At 37.8% G+C, this 2,119-nt stretch overlaps 1 protein-coding gene across 1 annotated transcript in view; it reads left to right on the top strand.

Annotated features, from left to right (window-relative positions):
- The window catches only part of LOC107727559 (zinc finger RNA-binding protein-like), a 28,530-nt gene extending 26,731 nt beyond the window's left edge, over positions 1–1,799 (top strand). The window contains exon 14 of the mRNA XM_016537456.1: positions 1,609–1,799. Within this exon, the coding sequence (XP_016392942.1) occupies positions 1,609–1,761 (153 nt within the window). The 3' untranslated portion in view covers positions 1,762–1,799. The remainder of the gene's footprint in view (positions 1–1,608) is intronic.
- Positions 1,800–2,119: the final 320 nt, after the last annotated feature.

The raw sequence follows: 2,119 nt of genomic DNA, 5'->3' as shown, positions 1-2,119 counted from the left end.
ATGATTGGTAACCTATTTGTCTTATTCTACTTATTATATTGTTTTAAATAGAAATTTTAAAAAGCTTATAAACATACATTTTTGAATTTGACATAGATGAAAAAGATGCCATTACAAAGGTAAAAAGAAAATACCCCTGTAAGTCACTTTGAGTCAAATGTCACCTCATATTAGGTGTAAATAATTTTTTATTATTGATTATTGATTTTTTTATTTATTTTAAATTAGGAGGACAAGCGCTCCTAATTACAAGAAGAAGAATAAATGCTTTTAAACTGTGTGTGTGACTGGTATGGCTGTGGAATGGGGTTTGGCTGAGGAAAAATTTTCAGTCAAAAGATTTTTATTTTTTTTTGCTTTAACCCGTTTATGGCGCTATTTCAAAAATTGTCCTATATGTTCTGTCAAAGACAGAATGAAACGGCACTAATGATTGGGGGTGGAGATGGGGTAGCGCGAAAAAAAACTAGCCTAGAGCCTTTGGGACAATTTTCTTAAGCCCGCTCCCGCTGTACCATTACCGCCCCAGCAAACATTCTAATATTGTATATTATTTTCGCACATCAGGGAGCCGCTATCAATATGTGGGGTATTGAAATCGCATTTGAATGAGCGCTCGCTGTTCACTTTCGATTTCGAGATCATGTGCACTCTGTGTAAAGGGAGCACATCTTACAGTGTGTGCATAATTATTAGGCACGTTGATATTCTGATCATATTTTTTTCCAAGCACATTTTATTTCAATGGTTTTTATTAAAATTTTATTTATCACCAGTACTGACTTCAATGGATTTTTATTAAAGTCATTTGAACACAACTGCTCAAAACGGTCTAAATTTATGAAACCTACACATTCAAAACATTATTACTCTGAAATTTTTAATGTAAATGTTAAGAGTAAGTGAAATGTTAAGTACTGTAAGGTCTTTCATGACGCTACATATTCTGGGGTGTGAATTTGATAGGTGCTTGATAAAAAATAAATGGTGCTTTAAAAAGTCCTTGAATCTGGTGTTCATGAAAGAGTGGGAACCCTGCATACAGATTCTTTTTCACATTACAATAATGAGATTGAGATGGTTGTGCATTGCGGTAATGACTTATTGTGCAAGGAAAATGTGCTAAATGTCATGACTTTGATCTTAAAAAATATACTTTATTTACTCGATGCAAAATTATACCGCCCCCCCCCTTATTTTTGGGATGAAATATGACCCAGACATGTTTCTGGTGGTTTATTGTGTGATCCACCCATATATAATTCAAAATAACTGCGAATAAATGAGCTTTTGACGTTGCTCCTTCTGCTACTGTTGTGGTCCATGTATCTTTAACTGATCTTTAGTTCCACTGCCTGGTCACGACACCTACAGAGAGAGACTGGGGCATGTACTTCATTCCCATACGCATTATATCCCATTAACCCCTGCATTATCCAGCCAAGACTTTGAGTGTGGCATTTACCTATACCATTAACCCTGGCAATTATCCAGCCAAGACTTTGAGTGTGGCAATTACCACTGGGATTATAAGGGACAAATTAAGGCCCCTGTATTGACCCCCGCCGTCTCCTCTGTAGTAATGCAAAGTGTCCTTTTAACCGGCAGACCTTTTCTGAAGATCAGTATGAGGTGCAGGTACACCCTGAGGAAGCCAACATCGTCATTTTTTCAAGCAAGGAACCAAAAATGCAGGTCACCATCTCTCTTACCTCGCCAGTGATGCGCGAAGACCCCGTCCCCAACATGGAGAAAGGTTAGAGAACCCGTGCTTTCCCTCAGCAGCACTATATGTGTTCCCTTGGTTCACAAAAAATACGGATATTTCCATACAGAATTGAATTTTCCATCAGTGAATTGGCTTTCCTGTTCATTTCTTACCCCCCCCTTCCCCTTCTTCATTTTCCTTTTTTTCTCTTTCGGTTCAGTCCATTATTTGCCCCCCGTTCGGTTTTGCATTGCTTTCTGAAAGCGTTTTAAGGAATCAAAAACAGGATCTCTGACCTTTCTTTACCACTGTGGCGCAATATTGTACAAGTTGTGTTGTAAGATTACATGAGCACTTCAGGATGAGAGAGATGTTTGTTTAGCTTTCACCACAAACCTTTTCAGGCCAAGT

Source organism: Sinocyclocheilus rhinocerous, unplaced genomic scaffold, assembly GCF_001515625.1.
Source record: "Sinocyclocheilus rhinocerous isolate Xijiao unplaced genomic scaffold, SAMN03320098_v1.1 scaffold1058, whole genome shotgun sequence".
In the NCBI taxonomy this organism is placed as follows: domain Eukaryota; kingdom Metazoa; phylum Chordata; class Actinopteri; order Cypriniformes; family Cyprinidae; genus Sinocyclocheilus; species Sinocyclocheilus rhinocerous.
This window is presented reverse-complemented; position numbering and strand designations above follow the sequence as displayed.